We start from the raw sequence: 14,900 nt of genomic DNA, 5'->3' as shown, positions 1-14,900 counted from the left end.
TTTATCTTTAGTTTTTAATTTTAGATTATATAACAGGATCTTTTCTCTCTCTCTCTCTCTCTCTCTCTCTCTCTCTCTCTCTCTCTCTCTCTCTCTCTTTAAATTGCAATTTTCTCTTATGTTAAATGGCAAATAGATGTCTTCTAGTAAATATAATTTCAGATATTCACCCTGGAGAGTCCTAGCAATACTCTAACTCATTTTCTTTAAAAATCTCTTTCAAAATAAATCAACTTTTTTTGGTAATTCAGCATGTGATAGGATTTTATAAATATAATTTTCATGGTGCTTTAGCAAAAAAAAAAAGTGTTAAATGAATCTGAACATTTTTAGAGATGATGATGGTTAAGTGATTTGTTATGATTATATTAAAAGTTTGGTAGTTTATAGATCCATAGTATTTCCAAATATATGGAAATAAGTTGAAACTTTTAGAAAAAATTGAACTAAGCACCAAAGATTCCACAGTTCAAACCCTGAGCTAGATATGTTCTTTTCTATTGGTCTCAAGAATATTTTTAAAATTGACATACATTTATTGGCTATTTCAAACATAGAGTAAAGAATTGGAATATATATAAAACCATAGCAATAGCGTCAGGTTCTTAAAAATGCTGAAATAGTATCTACAGATTTGAGATCTATTTAACATTGTATTTAGGGTATATTGGACTCCTTAAAAAATGTACTTGATTTGATTTTTTTATGCTGTAGGCATAAGAAATTAAAGTGCTTACTGACCCATATGATATGATCATGCAATCTTTTAATCTTTTGGGGGATAATGTATTTATGTAAATTAGTAAATTTATGCAGAAACATTTAAATGTTAAAGATGTTAATATAATGATCAATTATATACCACATCTTTAGAATGTGACTGTTTATTGGAAAGTGTTGGTTGCATCAAGAATTGGGAAAGTGTCAAAAAAATATATTAAGAAATTGTAAAAGTGTTATTATTGCAAATGTCAAGGAATGGTGTCAGTTATGTGTGATCTATCTCTTTTAAAAAAGCAATTTGCTATTTATCAAAGGATGTAGCAATATGTATTACTATAGCAGAGATTCTTGATATCTTACAATAATAACTTGTATTCACTATATTGTAATAGTGAATCCATTGGTAAACCCATGACTATTGATAAGTATGAAATATAAGACTTTGTTCTTTTTTTCTACTCCTTTTTAGCTATATGAAGTTTTCATTTTTTAAAAAAGATTGTTTTGTTTCAAAAAATAAACATAAAAAGTGAAGGATGATTTTTTTCAAAGAATAAGGCTTGCAATAATATTGATAAATATGTGATAATCAGTAATAAATTAATGATAATAATAGTGCAATTTAACCAATATCACAACCTCAAGCCTGAAATTTGGCAGGTTTTTTTAAAATACCATAAATTCATGGAGCATAAGACTATCAAAGATAGTTTATTAGTTGCGATGACTACATAATTACTTCCACTTCAGGATAATCATGCCTCTCAATATATCTTACAGGAAAGACAAATGAGAAGCTTCTTTTGTATGTCCTTTTGACATCAGGTTATATTGGGAACAAAATACTGAATTGCAGATCTAGAATAGGAAATAAATCAAAGTATTTTCCTACTTAGTTTACCACTGTTTTCCTTAACGGGTAATCATACTGTACTGTATTGTATTGTATTGTATCATCTTCTACATTTAATGCAAAAGGAAAAGCATCAAGAAGTGAGAAATAATAGTATGCTTTTATGTCCCCATCTGAACAAAATTGTTGCATGAAATGTTTTACAAATTTATGCTATATATTTACTCCTTTTCAAAAAAGTGTTTTTATTTTCTGCCACTTCACCAAACTGAATTGTAATGCTGTATTTCCTGATCTTCTAATACAGAGATAAAAAACAGCAACATCTTACATTCCTAGTTAAAAGAATAATTTTATATAGAGTTATTTAAAATCAGGGCATTAGAAACTGTAGGAGTTCAGTCACATTCAGTTCAATCTCATATGGGCAATTATGATTTCAGGATGATTTTGAGTAAAGAATAAGATAAGTATATTAATGTGCATAACAAAATCATTAAGTAGAATTTAACCATGGCCTTCATAAGCTACTTTAAGTTCTTAGGATAAATACTTGTGAAAAGCAATGGTTTTAATGCTATTGCCTTTATTGCCTTGATGTTTTAACTCTTACTGATCACAGTAATACAATACTGGTAAACTAGCAGAAAGATTTAGAATGGATTTCAGATTGCAGCTCAAGAACCATGCAGTTAGGACTGCTAGAATTTCAGATAGAATGAAGCCAAGGAGAATTTAAGATATTCTTGAGAATTTGTAAAGAACTAGCTAGTGAAGTGCATCAAACTGGGATCTTACATCCTGATAGACAGCAGTTCTATAAGGTCAGTACCTTCTTCTGGTGTATTCTTAGATCATCAGACTCAGTTAGCAAGGTCCCCTTTGTTTGTTTGTTTGTTTCCTAATACCAGAATAATGATGTATTTGGCAGGAATCAGGCCAGATTTTTTTTAGTTTATGGCACACCCAGTTGTGAAGAAATCCAATTCTTGCCATATTTCTCAGTTTCATCCTGATAGTATGCTGCAGTCATATGATTATACTTTGAATGTCTTTATTTTACACTTACCTTATAATCATAGAACAATACAATAATAAATGAACCAAAAATAATATTGCTTAGAATAAAATGTATACTTTAACAGGTAGTGAAATAATAGTATTTTTATGAAGACTACTTATGACTATTTCAGAACTTAAGACAGAAAAATTTACACACTGGCTAAGTAGTTTCAGAAAGAAGCAAGAGGAAAGTTTCACCTTACATTTTTATTGTGTAAAATATTTTTTTTTACTTGAGCTTATTGTTTTATTGTTAATGGGACAAACTTTCGGTATGTTGACACACTTTTAGAAGCCACACAAAGCTGTAAAATATAAGAAAAAGCATTCTTTAAGAAAAGAAATCACCCCATGAAGCTGATTTCCAGATGTTTGGAAACATTAGAATGTCCTGTCAGTACATTTAGGTAACACTAAAATGAGTTAACTTTCTATTCTGCCAGCCCTCTTCAAAGATGAAAGGAAAATCACTGCATAAATTGCCTTATCTATAATTCACTGAAGTAAGCTGTGGAATGAATTCTGAAAGAAGCAGAATTCTCTTTTGGTTAGTATCACAGCTACTAAACTAACTGTACTGTTATTTCCACTTTACCTTTAAAATGAAATTAGTGACTTTAAAGTCAAATAGATGTTAATGAATTATGATGTTGAGTAGTTTGTTTGAACTGAGTTGTGTGTTTGACTTAGATTTGGATGCAAAATTTTGTTTTTCTGTTTTTACTCTTGAGTCAACTCATGTCTAAAATCAGCCACATACTGTCTGTGCATTTATTCAAGTAGCCTTGAACTGACTTCTAATAGTTATGGACACAGCAGGTAATCTTTGATGTTTAGCTTGCATACCTAGAACCAGCTGTGACCTAAAGGATCTAAATAAGAATTTACAAGTTTAAATGACATTTGAGAAGAAAATATGGATGTTACTCAAATCAATGTTGATGTGTCAAATGCTTTTTAAAAAAGTTTATCTGTTTTTCTATTTTATGGTTATTTTCTTGTTCTTTTTGAAATGTATGCATAGAAAGGAAAAGAGGAGGGGAAAATACAGACAGGGAGGGAGGGAGGGAGGGAGGGAGGGAGAGATAAATAGATAGATAGAGAGACAGAGAGACAGAGAGACAGAAACAGAGAGAGAGAGAAAAGAAAAGGTTCTTATTAAATTGAATAAATGGCCAGTTTTGTTTGGTTTCATGAGAGTTTTGGTTTACTACTCAACATACTTTTAAGTCACCTCTAGACAAGCTGGGTGGCCCATAAATCTAATATGTTCTACCTATTAAAAATACCTTTTATTTCAATGCATCTAATTCAATTTTTCTTTTTATTATTGTTATTTTATTAAAAAAAAATAGTGATCTACTGTGGATGTAATTTGTCATTCCCCTTTTCCTGATTAAGTATATAAAACTATACTTTTCATTTTTTTAAAAAAAGTTAGTAGGTAGATTGTGTCTATAACCAACCAAACTTCATAATTGACAAATGTGCCATGAAAGTGGATGATTACATAGGTTCGTGCCTCGTGCATTTTATCAATATAATTATTTAGTATAATGTTCCTTTTGATCCAAGTGAGTGCCTTTAGTGTCATTGATTCATAAGCCAAGGTATGGAAATATCTAAAAAAAAAATATTCCATGGTCCAACTAAATTTTTCTCAAAACCATTAGGGCTAATTCTATCAATATAGTTAGTACAAGATATTTAGCAGTTTGAAACAAACCATATTTACTGTACCTATCATTTAGAATATATACATTTCTGAGAATTTACATTTATGCTGAATTAATACAGTTGTAGTCTACAGCAAATAACATAATAAAGATTGTCGATAAAATTTGGCTAGGTCAAAATATGTCCTAACTCTTAATTGTTCATTGCAATGGTAGTGTAGTGTTGTATTCCATTATATCTGGTACAAAAACATTAGAAAATCATATATTGTTATTTTAGAAATTGAAAATATTTAAAGAAAGCAAGCAGGGAAAGGGAAAAAAAATACAAGTATCTCTAAAGTTGCATGCAGTTTTCCAGAAGACCAAGAAATGTCTTTGTTGTTACACCCCAAAAAATAATAATAACAATTTGTGCATTTCACTTAAATTCATGTAATTAACAGGAAATTTGAATGTCATCCCCCGAGTTCCTAAAAAAGAATACAGATCAGTTTTTAAGGCAGAGTAAATTAAAATGAATCTGCATTTGCAATCATTTAAATGTACCAAATTTAGAATGAAAATTTAGGTGTTTTTTTTTTCATTTATTTTAAATTCTGAAAATAGAAAAACAGATAAATATTTTATCTAACTCTTTGATTAGTTATTTGGCTTGTGGTCTGAAATAAAAAATAACCAAAATACTGCCATTAATATTAAAATTCAGTAGGTAGGCCTATATTACAAAATATGTGCTTAAAGTATTTTTGATTAAATATTGAATGTGGAACACAATAACTTCAGTCTAAATGCTATATATAAAACAGAAATGTAGATTTATGCCATGTATTAAAGTTGTAAAATAATGAAATTATTTTATAAACCTCAAGGCTTGTTAATGTCTTACTTAATGCTGACTACCTTACATCAATTAAGTAACATTGTTTATTATTTGATATATTTTACAACATTTAAATATACATTCAAATTAACATTATTAAAGGAGTGTTTTATTTTAAAGTGTGCTAGTTCTGTTCTAAGTTTAACAGGAATTTGCAAGAGGTTCCAATCTGAATATTGAATAGTCAAGATTCTTGATATATTTAAAGACTAAAAATAAATAAAAAAATAACAGTAGATAAACCCAATCATTATTCCAAAATGCAATTAGGATCTTGGCCAACGTTTAATGAAATAAAAATAAAGGTCCAAAACCTTACAATCATAATCAAGGAAGCTTATTATTAGCAATATCCTTTCATAAAATGTTAATGATAATGTACGTATATGCATATGCATATACATATTTATTGATTGATAGCCTCATCACATAGAGTTCATCTTCACCAAAACTAATATCAATTTTTAATCTGAATGTTTAATTATAAAAATGCTAAATAGTCACAATGTTGGCCTTTATTATATCATGTTCAGTGTTAGTATTATTAGCTATGCATAATTCAAAGCAAATGCATTTTTAAACTGTGCCCTTCTGCTTTGAAAAAGAAAAATTTTCGAGAATATCTCTTTAGAATTATATAGCTAGACTATCTTTAACAAATCTGCTCAGAACATATTGCATATTACAGGATACAAGATAATGCAGTGGTTTATAGAAGCTGCTTGTTAATTTCTTGATGAATGTATAGTGAGGCCAAAAAGTCCATTCAGTATAGCGTGTTTTCTGAAGATAGATGATCTCAAATAAATTCTGTGCCCAATCAAAGTTTGATTTGTTAGGTGTTAAACCATTTCTTTGTAGGGACAGTGTTTATAAACCTTGTAATGAGCCATCCCCTTGTGACATTATAGTTCTTTCTGTAATTTTGATAAATGGAATTCTAATTCATAAAGGATACGTTGATTGAAGGGCAGCTTTCGGTGTCCTATGCTGTCATTTAGATAAATGTTTATTACATTGTGGCAAACTGAATGATAGAGAATGACAAAAAAACTGCAGTTTCAATCATACTAAAGAACCCAAGCAATTCTTTAAAAAATGTATTTTTCATATTGTAAAACAAAATTAATTTCAAGAAGATTTATATAAATCGTTAAACTGTACATTGAGCAAATTCAACTAAATGACTACTGCATTTCTAGTACATGTGCCTTATCAGGTTGTTATAACAGAGGAACTGCCAGTAGTGTGATACTTTCATTTTTTATGGTTTTATCTTTTATTTTGAAGTTTACATAATAATAACCAATAAGCCTAACCCATTTTGTCTAAAACATAATATCTGTTTTTTGTAAAGGTTTGAAAACATATTTTGAATTACAACTTAATTCCATTAATTTTGTATTTGAAAACATTTAATGGATGTTCAGACTAAACTGAAATGTTGAATGAAAACAATGTTTATTTTATAGGAACTGAAGAAGATGTGGTGAAATCAAAGAAAACCTTTCGAAGTCAAGCTGTAGTCAACCAAAATACTGAAACTGAACTCATGCTAGAAGGGGATGATGATGCTGTCAGTCTGTTGCAAGAAAAGGAGATTGATAATCTTGCAGGTATCAAAAAATTATTGCTATTACAAATCTAATTAGAATACTTGATCTAAAAATTCAACTTCTGGCAAAAAGAAAGTTATCATCTATCTCCTATATTTTGGAAAGATTTTGCTGCTATAGAATTTGATACAGTTGCTATTTAAGATATTGGTTAGTGTAATATGTTTTATTGAATCTGGTCACTAATCATTACAGTCATTATACACATACTGAATTAAGCTTTATCTAGCATAAAAATTATATATATACACAAACACACACACACACACATGTACATACATACATACATACGTACGTACATACATACTATTGCTAGATTTTACAGACCTGTAATTATATGTTCATTATAGGAAGACAATTAATAGTATTAAAAATTGATTTCTTATATTTTATTTAAATACGCAATTCTGCAACCATGGTTTTTAACACTTAATTATCCTTTTAACTTAAAAATAGGTTATTTGCATATGTGTACCCATAATGGCATGTGGCAATGACCAGGCAAAGAGATATTGCTTAAGGCAGGGGTCCCCAACCCTTGGTCCATGGACCAGCAGTGATCCACAACATGCCAGAAAATGGTCCATTCAAACAAGCAAAGCCCCATCCGCAGGATGCAGGCAGCATGCAAAACCACGCCCACTCTGGTCCGCTGAAAATCCTCTCTCCATGGAACCAGTCCCTGGTGCCCAAAAGATTGGGGGCTGCATAGCCCAGGGCTGCATAATGGACAGAGGGAGAGGCTCAAAAAGGACTCTCCCAGCAGAATTATAGTTTCAGACTTGCAAGATTGATGTCAGCCTTATTAGGAAGAGCTGATGGGAATCATGGCGATATAAGCTAATACTACTTTATTGTAAAGCTACATTAATAGAAGTCTGAAAGTACAATTCTCCTGCTGTCACCATTATAGCCAATAACTTAGTGAGGGCCCCTTATGAGTCTCTTGCTCTTCTCACACTGCATCTATGGGCTAAGCTTCCTTTTATCTGCCCATTCTCTGGGTAATATGTCTTCTCCTGGTCTCCCAAGATCATTCTTACATATCATTACAGTATCCAAAATGATGTGAGAAACTGAGCTAATTTATCTTTTCACATAGTTCCTTCCCCGGAAAACAATTTTGTAGTGTTTTCTTTGAAGTTGCAGTATGAGCACCTTCCTATTGGTGGAAATACCCTCTCTATCCCATCTCCCAGGATTTTCCTTCTATATCCATGAGCAATTAGACAGTTAGCTGTTTTTATCCTTTTCCACAATCATTGATTTGTTTCTTTCTCACTCAAAAAATAAACAGGACAAGGAAATAGGAAAGATGAATATGAGGTGAGGGTCGAGGCTGAAGCATTGATTTTTATGCTTTTCTAATTCTTGCTCGCCCTTCTTCATCTACCAAAATCCCAAGGATGTGAGAACATTTATGTGGGAATATAAAAATGGAATAGATTGGAACTAGCATAAGGCTGATGACTATATGAACTGGCCAGACTTTATTTAGGGCATTATTTTTTATTTTCTAATTATGTAAATATGTCTCAAAGGCAACTGGACTGTTTTTTGCCTTGAGAACAAAACATTTCGTTTCTCATCCAAGAAACTTCATCAGTTGTGATGGGGGTGGGGGTGGAATGGAAGGATAGATACTGACAGTTGAGACTGGATAGATAGAACCTATCCTTCCACACACACCCCCCAGCCAGACTCAACTGTCACTACCTGTCCTTCCATCCCATCCACCCCCTACCATCGTAACTGATGAGGTTTCTTGGATGAGAAACAAAATGTTTTGTTCTTCTTCCTCAAGGAAAAAAAAGGTCAGTTGCCTTTTGAAAAAAGCACCTTTGAGACACCTATGACCTGGATGACTGAGAATCTCCACGGACAACTACATAAGTAGAATATGATGGATGAGTTGTCTTTTTCTTCTTAGCCAGTTTCAGTAATATAATTCATGACATTATACCAAGAGCCAGTTCTGAATGCCTACATCCAAAAAATCTTCAGCTGACTAAATTCCACAAAACACACAGCTGGTATCATTATTCAACCTCTTTTCTCCCAAATAAGTTTTAACTCCTTTTCTTATCAACTTTTCCTCTGTGGCCCTGAAATTTCCCACCTCATACCTAACTACTATTTCCCAAGCCCTCATTTCCATCCTACCACAACTGTGGCAACTACTACTCCCTGCCTCATATTCCAACAGTTATTAATGTGATAAATATTAACCTTTTTATGTCCTTTGTCTGGGATTTCTGTTGGAAACCTACTGCAAACTCCCTAGTAACTATTGTTGTCTCATAGATTCCCATTTTTATTCTGCTTTGCATCTGGGAAACACTGTAGGGATTTTCTAGACTTTTGCAAAGTTCCCAACTTGTTACTTTTTAGATATAATTGTCATGTGTATAAATTAACTAAAATGACTTTAAAATGTTAGTATTTCAGTTGCACATAATTTTTTCACAATTAAATGATCTTTAAAATCTGGTAAATGGTTTTAGTGCAGCTGGCTAAGAAGATATGGCCAATTTAAAGCATAATTCCACCTCAATGACTTGTTTAATATTAACAAACATTTCATAATTTTCTGTTCCAGTTTTAGCTCCTAAGTTCCTTCCCAGGCTGTTCATTTCAAGAGGCAAGTTTTTATTGATAAATTACAGACAGAAAGATCAATACAAAGTAGCAGTGTCTGATAGCTAACTCTGTAAATTAGTATCTCAGTTTGCACTATACTGATTATACCGATCATTAACACATTTTTTAGTTTCTAATCCCTGAATTTTAGAATTTTAGAAATGATTTTCAGTAGTTTTTCTGGCAATTAATTATACTAACTTGCAATTATAAAAGATAAATTTTCCATGATAAAACTATTATTTTATGTAACAATAATTTAGTAATAATGTTAGAATAACCCCTTTTTATATTAATATTGAACTGAATGTTTATTAAATAATACGTAAAATGTATTTAATGCAGCAACATACTACTTCAAAATTTGTTTATGAAGAACAAGACATGGGCAGGACAAATATCAACCATGGTAACTTAAGAAACATGTAGGAGTGCATAAAACCATTATGCAATCAAGCCATAAACTTGTTTCAACTGTCTATTTCAGCTGGCAGTGGCAATCTCAACTCCTGTGTATTCCCTTCAAAGACTTTATCTGCATTCAATAGCTTTATCCCAGGTCCCTTCTTCTTAGTTCCACCTTTGTGAAACTCATCTTTTCTGTGTTAAGTTCCTCACATAATTTAGAAAGCAGCCTCTTCTTTGCACTGGAAACAAGCCACAGGAGAATATTGTTCGCCATTTGCTCCACTTGTACAAAAAGAGGAAAGTAAGAAAGTGATTAATAATGTCCAAGGACTTAAATTAAGCCCTAATTAAAAGCCCCAAGTAGTAAACACAAATAATTTCTTCAAATTATTTTTTTTAAATTATCATTCTTCATATTAGGAAAAAGTCTTCCCCATAAGTAATGCTCTGTACAAATCAGCTTTGTAACCAGCAGTTACTATCCATGATAACTAAATATATCTTTATATTTAGAAGAAGAATATATTTCCAAAGAGCAAGTATAAGAGACAAGTGAGGCTTCCTTCTTTATCATAATGCTGAACTTCCATATTTAATCAATATTTACCTAAACTCATTTCTAGAAATGTCCGCAGAGCAGCCACAGTTCATTTTTCAGTCTACTGCTTGTCACAGAATGATTTTTTTTAAAGAATTATCAAATCTTACTTCCTTTAACCTTCAATCTTCTACAGTACAACATACATAGCCTGATCTGGTCCCCATTTTTCTCACTCTATTCAGAATCATTCAGCAAGAGAATTTCTTTTGTTCAATTTTATTCCTGAGAAAGCAGCCCAGTCCCCAGCTGGCCGTGGCTGATATGCAATAATAAATTATTGATCTTTAACAGTTATTTCCCTCTTTAATACTACTGTGCCTGGAATAAGTTAAAGATCTTTATTTTGGAATTAACTTTACTGTATCCAGATGGAGGCACTTTAAAGGCAAAAATCTAATGTTAGATAAGATTTCCAGACCCAACAGTTTCCTTCCAGGTAACTGTTTATCACCACTCCATCCCTAATATTTATTTTTATTTTTTATTTACTCAATTTCTATGACTATACAGCTCAACCAATGACAGTTCCAACTGGCCATGAAATTTATCGTCGGTATCCTAAATGGATCTATGAAAGGATATCGAGAAGGAGAACTCTGTATTTTTATTTCAATATTTGGGACAGGATTTTTCCCTAATTTTGACTAGTATATTTTTCAGTATTACCTACTTCTTGAACACTTCAATACATGATACGATCACTTAAAAGCTACTGTGAAATTAGAAGCCAATGCCCAAACGTGCAATAAAACTAAACTAATAGTTCCCAGAGAACAATTTAGCGGACCTAGAATTATATTGTATTGTTTTATAATTTCTAACTTTCCAACTTTGACAAGCTATGATGAAGATACGATATGAGATGTTTTGAGTAATGCCTCTATACTAAACAATAACATGCAGGAAATTCTAAGACCTAGGGAAACGGCACCTCCTGTGAGCTCTGTTTTGAATATATTGATGATTGGCTTATGAAATTAACAAATAGCAATTATAATCAGCCAAAAGAATGTTTTCCTTAAAAATAACACGCATTCCTTAAGTAAAATTGAGCTAAACTATCATATAGCTTGTATAATGACTGGAACTATCACAAAAAATGTCAAGGCTGAGAATGTTTTAAATTATATTCTGAAGAGGCAAATAAACAATCCTTACTTGTGTTGAGTATAGAATAGGAGGAAAACGTAGTGACCTATAGGCACAGATACATATAGACACAAACACACATTGTGCCTTAAGTCAACATTGACTTCTGGCAATTGCCTGGGACAAATGTCTGTAGTTTTCTTAGGAAGGCTTTAGAAGTGGTTTTCTATTGCCACCTTCCTAGGGTTGAGAGAGAGTGACTGGTCTAAAACCACCCATCTGGCCTTGTGCCTAAGGGGAGAATAAAACTCCCAGTCTCTCAGTTTCTAGCCTGGTGTCTTAAATTTATGTGGACATCTGTAGATTAGAATCTGGTTTACTGCCATTAAAATCTGTTAGGTTAATATGGATCTTCTCAGCTGTGTCTAAAATACTCTGGAACCCTATTTTTGTTGAAATACACTTTGTACATTTGGTACACATATTGACTTCAGTTTAATTACAATTTCATGTATAAAGTAATGAAGTCTTAAGCTTCTACATCATTCCTAATACTATGTTTTGTATGTTGCTTATCTTCTGAATGCAATCTTGTATAGAAGGATACAATTTCATAAAATAAAAAAGTACTATTTACCTGATTAAGCAACAATAGCAGCAGCCACAAAGCAGAAGTAGTCCAATGTTAATATGCAACTTGCAAATGGCATTATTTTAAGCATAAAATTGCCCACAATGGGTAGGATTTAAAACTTCCAGCTGCAGTTTCTACATTTTTTGGAAAGTATGATGTTGAATTTAATGATAAAGTTTTGACTGCAACCTGTCCATATTCCAGGAAAAATATTTTCTTTCTAATTGGCTGATTATTTCTTGTTTCCATTGGCAAGAGCCCTGTTCTTTTTATGTAAGAGGCATGCAGTAAGTGCTCAAGGCTTCTAATACAGTCACTTAGGATAAATCTTCCATGAAATCAGCTATGCCAGGATTTGGGGGAAATAAGAATTTTGCAATATGCTCATTGCTTGGACCAAATTCTGTCCCAGTTGCCATTTTATTAGTACTATCTTTCCAAGAAATTATAACTAGATGGAGGGTTTTGGTTAGATTGTTCTATCCTTCAGAGTGGAATTATTGTTTTTAATCATTGTTCTTGATATCAACTATGAGAAGCAGAGTATAAATGACTGCTTCCATTTCTGCCCCTCTGTGACTATTGCAACGATTGTGTTACATTGCTTTTTCTTTACATATAAGAAGCTCTTCAGATTATTTCTGTTGCTACACAATGTTGAATTCACTATGATGGGGGGTGGGGTCATTGTTTACCATTGGGCACAAAGAAGAGAATTCCATTTTTAGATATTAAAATAAGAAAAAATATCATCATACATTTGTAAACAATATGTCAGTTGGCATTATTATATATTTATAGGTTTTTTCCTAATGATATTATAAAATAAATTTGGAACGAGGGCATCTCATAGGGAAGTGAGAGTTTTAGTTTACTACCAACAGAAGAGTTAGTAGATAAGGGAGATTTTTTATTAATGCAATATGTTGAGCTTATGTTTTATACACTGGAATGTTTATAATTGTTTGCTTTTTGCATATTGTTGTAAAACATTTCCAAACCTATCTTGTCTGTATCAGTTATAATCTCTCCTGTGCTATGGCACTCTGCTCATCTTTTCTATAAAGAAGAATTCTTTCTAACCAAGTTGCTATTTAACATACTTGCCAACTCCCATCTTTCACACTGAATCCATCATTATCAACAACCTCAATTTCCTTGGTAAAAACATTATATTGATTTTTAATAGCATATAAACTAGTTCAAAAAATCGACCATATTACTTCTCTGGAATGACAAGTATGATGTGGATCTGATATGGGGAATCAACTATTCTTCATCACTTGTTCGGAATTATAGAATTGTAGAATTGGAAATAACCTAAGAGATTATATGTACTTCCTTCACATAAGTCTCTCTTTCTTTCTTTCTTTCTTTCTTTCTTTCTTTCTTTCTTTCTTTCTTTCTTTCTTTCTTTCTTTCTTTCTTTCTTTCTTTCTTTCTTTCCTCTCCCCCCTCTCTCTTTTCCTTTTTGTAGTTTAGTGTTTTGGATGTACCCTAGCCTTTCACTAGATTGTACTTTACAACAGTGTGCCATCCCTTAAAAAAGTTAAGAATGTGTGTTTGTGTGTGTGTATGTATATACATACAGTATGTATCAATGTGTGTGAGAGTGTATATGAATATGTGTATGTAACACATCCATACAAATTTTGAGAATGGTAAGTGATATGTCAAGTTGAGTCATAACAAATTTATGGTAAACGCCCTTACCAACACTTCTAACTTCTAAACTTATTGAAAACTGTATGAGGTAGTTTGAGAACCCTTTGCTGGAGATGATCAAATAGACTGCAATATTGCAGCTCCAGAAAGTACCAAAAAGAAAGCTTGAAAGACTGATATTATTGCATAAAAGCTCTATATTCCCATTATCTTATATATAAAAGTAGCAAGTTGTCAGATATATGTGGCTCAATAAAGATTCCACGTAGGCTGAATAACATATCTAATGTCCAAACACTACATTTTTCAGGAAGCGGCCTGTTGGCATTTCAGAATTCTGTAGTTTTTATTCTTCAGGTATACTTCCAAATTTTAACAAAAACCATCACATTATGTAGATATGTATGACTGAGATCTAAAGACATAAAGAACTGCATTTAGGATTTTCACTTTGGTAGTGAAACTTTTCCACATTTTCCACATTGAGATAGAGTAATTTAAAAGTTGTACCAAACAGGTATGTTCACTACCTGAACCTTTCTATCTTGAGCACAACAGTCATTAAAGCCTTTTTCTTTCTCAGCAAATTCTGAAATTGTGGTTCACTTGATTGCTAAAGCGAACATCCAGAGGTCGCCCTTCCCCATATTGTTTCTTTTCATGCATACCCACTAGATTTATGCCTAGATTTATATAAATCTAAACAATAATCAAGAGATTATTTTTGTACATGCAAACCATCTTTCTGTAGATATCAGACTTTGAGGAATCAATTATTCAATTTCCTAGATGTTTAGACACTTACTCTGCTGTATCTAACTTTTCGTTGGAGATATGCTATTGTGTCCAATCATGTACTACCATTTAGGATAGGATAGGATAGGATAGGATAGGATAGGATAGGATAGGATAGGATAGGATAGGATAGGATAGGATAATAGAATAGAATAGAATAGAATAGAATAGAATAGAATAGAATAGAATAGAATAGAGCTGGAAGGGACCTTCTAGTCCAGCCTCCTGCTCAAGCAGGAGAACCTATACCATCTC

At 32.0% G+C, this 14,900-nt stretch overlaps 1 protein-coding gene across 10 annotated transcripts in view; it reads left to right on the top strand.

Annotated features, from left to right (window-relative positions):
• NBEA (neurobeachin) overlaps positions 1–14,900 on the top strand; it is a 375,860-nt gene that overhangs the window by 195,558 nt on the left and 165,402 nt on the right. For all 10 annotated transcript variants that reach the window (XM_039327273.1, XM_039327274.1, XM_039327265.1 and 7 more), the window contains one exon: positions 6,670–6,813. In XM_039327273.1, the coding sequence (XP_039183207.1) occupies positions 6,670–6,813 (144 nt within the window). The remainder of the gene's footprint in view (positions 1–6,669; positions 6,814–14,900) is intronic.

The sequence above is a fragment of the Crotalus tigris genome, unplaced genomic scaffold (genome assembly GCF_016545835.1).
Source record: "Crotalus tigris isolate CLP2741 ecotype Arizona unplaced genomic scaffold, ASM1654583v1 scf7180000024359.8030256, whole genome shotgun sequence".
NCBI classification, from domain to species: Eukaryota; Metazoa; Chordata; class Lepidosauria; order Squamata; family Viperidae; genus Crotalus; species Crotalus tigris.
The sequence above is the reverse complement of the archived record's forward strand: the minus strand, read 5'-3'. Positions and strand labels throughout refer to the sequence as shown.